General features: G+C 51.8%; 1 protein-coding gene across 1 annotated transcript; it reads right to left on the reverse strand.

The window, feature by feature from the left end:
• Positions 1 to 1150: 1150 nt before the first annotated feature.
• Positions 1151 to 2632, reverse strand: LOC112453165. Its single transcript, XM_025013751.1, has one exon. It carries the CDS (start codon positions 2630 to 2632, stop codon positions 1151 to 1153), a length of 1482 nt encoding a protein of 493 aa, XP_024869519.1.
• Positions 2633 to 3114: the final 482 nt, after the last annotated feature.

A 3114-nucleotide genomic window follows, 5' to 3' on the forward strand; every position in this document is an offset into this window, starting at 1 on the left:
GTTTGGAGCAATTCTGATTGCGTTTCAATCTATCGAGATCCTCTGCAAAGCGACAAGATTGAACAACTTTAACGAGATCTAGCAGGGTCGAATGGAATTCGACTTGGTCTACAACAAGAGTTCTGTGAGGTGAATTCGACTTGAGTCGATTAACAAAACGAAGACAATAAGAGAATATTCTAACGAGTTTATCCAATGACGAAAAACGATCGAGAAGCGAATCAACAACAGAAGCAGAGTTTACGACATCAGCAGGATTTACAACAACAAAAGCACGAGATTTTTCTTCCTCCGGAAAATCGTCAGTCTCCAATATCGTTTCTGGAGTGGGTTCGAATTCGGCGAGCCACGCAGGGCCGGTCCACCAAAGCTGGTGATCCACTAATTCTTGAGGAAACAAGCCCCTTGAACAACAATCGGCGGGGTTAGACTTGGTGTCGACATGTCTCAAGCAAGAGATATCTGTGTTGGACTGGATGCGGGCCACACGATTGCGCACAAACGTCTTCCAACGGTGGGGGGCCGAACGTATCCAGGCGAGCGCGACCTCGGAATCAGACCACGCGTACGTGCCGTCGATAGTAATCTTAGGCCGGAGGATGTTCCCGATATACTCCGCTAAGTCCGACAGTAAAACGGCTGCGCAAAGCTCGAGTCTCGGCAAGGTGATGGCCTTAAGCGGGGCCACCTTTGACTTGGCGCTGAGCATTCGAATCAGTACCCCGTCCTCGGCGACGATTCTAATATATACAACGGCTCCGTAGCCCTGTTCACTCGCGTCACAAAATCCGTGTATCTCCCGTCGGATTACGTTGGCCATGGCGATAGTACGAGGTATGCGAATGGAAGCTAGCGCGGGGAGTTCCGATTTGTATCGTCCCCATCGAGAACATACTTCCGAAGGAGGCCTATCGTCCCACTCTAATTTGAGCACCCAGAGTTGCTGTATCAGTCTTTTAGCTGCAAACGTAAGGGGAGTCAGAAAGCCTAACGGGTCGAAAATACGAGCCAGTTTCGAGAAAATGGTGCGTTTGGTACAATCTCTGTCCAACGGGTGGACCTGAAAGCCGAAGTTGTCCGTTTGAGGATACCAACGAAGTCCGAGAACTTTGAGAAACTGATCTTCCGAGGATTCAAACGATAGCAATGATTAACTGCAAAGCTCTGGATCGAGACCTGCTAAGACTGACGGATGGCTGCTGGCCCATTTCCTGAGCCCGAAACCCGCGGTTTTAAGCAAAGCTTGTAGCTGCCGCTGAAGCTCACGGGCTTCCCCCTCAGATTCGGCGCTCGCCACCACGTCGTCGACATAGACGCTCTCCTCCAAGACCGCCGCGGCCAGAGGGTAGCTCACTTTGCCTTCCGTTGCCAATTTCAACAAGCAGGCGATTGCCAGGAACGGAGAACACGTCAATCCAAAAGTGACGGTCAACATCAAGTAGTCTAATATCGGATCATTCTCCGAGAAACGCCAGACTATTCTCTGGTAGTCACATTGACCGCGCTCGACCAAGATCCGAAGAAACATTTGTCTGACGTCCGCAGTGAGCGCCACGCGGCCTACCCGGAACCTCAACAATATCACGACTATATCCGTCTGTAACTTAGGCCCGGATCGCAATACGTCGTTCAACGAAACGCCGTTCAAATCCTTCGCCGAGGCGTCAAATACGACCCGCAATTTTGTGGTAGTGCTATCCGATTTGACTACCCCATGATGGGGCAAATAGAATACAGGTCCGTCCACCGGGAACGGCCGTTTAATCAGTTTCATATAACCGTTATTCAAATAATCCTGCATGAATTTGTTATAGTTCAATTTAAACTCTGCATCTAATTTAAAGCGACGCTCAAGTGCGCGAAATCTATTTAGGGCTACTTGACGCGTGCCGACAAAACAAGGTTTATCCCTTTTGAAAGGATACGATACGACAAAACGACCGGACGCGTCCCGACGCGTGGTCTGAGCGAATAATTCTTCGCAACGTTTATCCTCCTGCGAATACGGTGGGACCGATGGAATCTCGTCTAGTTGCCAAAATCGACTAAGAGATGCGTCCAACGAATCGAGAGTCATAAACGAATGTGTGGATCCCGGCGCCTGCGTCGATACCGAACCGACGAGAACCCAGCCGAAGACGGAATTGAAGGCGTCTGGTTCGCCCTTCTTTCCCACGCGACGGCCATCCCGAAGTAACGACGCGAAGATTTCTGCGCCGATCAGGATGTCGATGGGATCGGGTCGGTGATACCGCGGATCAGCTAGCCGCAATCCGTTCAAATGTTTCCACGCTCTTCGCTCGACCTGACTGCTAGGTAACGGGGCGGAGATGCGCGGAAGAATCGTAGCCTCTACTGGGGTGCGCGTGCTTTCCCTGCCCTGTGCTTGTATTACGAGTGAGGTGCGGCCTCGAGTTGCAGCCGCCCTTGTATCATTTACCGCGAGAACTACCGTATGGCACTTGGTTCGTCCGAAACCACCCCTCTGCATGCAACTTTCGGAAATAAAGTTTAGCTGGCTCGCGCTATCTAACAGAATACGAACGGGGAAGGGATTTCCGTGTGCGTCGAGCGCTTCGGCTTGTACCGTCGACAACAATACGATCGGGTTCGACCGCGCGACACTAGCCATGCTAACGAGGGGTTCGCTTCCCTGCGATGACGTTGTCCCCGATTCGGAGGGTGGTTCGGCGTCTGTGGGTGCATTCGCCGAGCCCGAGTTCTGCTCAAAATGCAGGAGCGTGTGATGTTTGGCCTTACACGACCGACACGTCCACGACGATGGACAGTCATTAACGCCGTAGCCCGCGCGGAGGCAGTTATAGCACAAGTTCGAAGCTTTAGCCGTCGAATGCCTCTCTCGGGGTGCTAACTTTAAGAACCGAGAACATTTTGCAACAGGGTGTTGTTCTTTACATACCGGACACTCGGCGGTTCGAGTTGCGAGCGACGAAGCCGACGCGGAATTCTTTGACGAAGTCGACTGAGACTTTTGCGACGTATTTTGTGAGCCCGATACCGACGCGAGAACCCGGCAGTGATCAGAGAGGAACTTTGTGAGCTGCGTGAATTTCGGTATTTCCTCCGCCCGGTGTTCAGATTCGAACTTCTCGC

This window comes from Temnothorax curvispinosus, unplaced genomic scaffold, assembly GCF_003070985.1.
Source record: "Temnothorax curvispinosus isolate PA1 unplaced genomic scaffold, ASM307098v1 QBEX01004098.1, whole genome shotgun sequence".
Taxonomy (NCBI): domain Eukaryota; kingdom Metazoa; phylum Arthropoda; class Insecta; order Hymenoptera; family Formicidae; genus Temnothorax; species Temnothorax curvispinosus.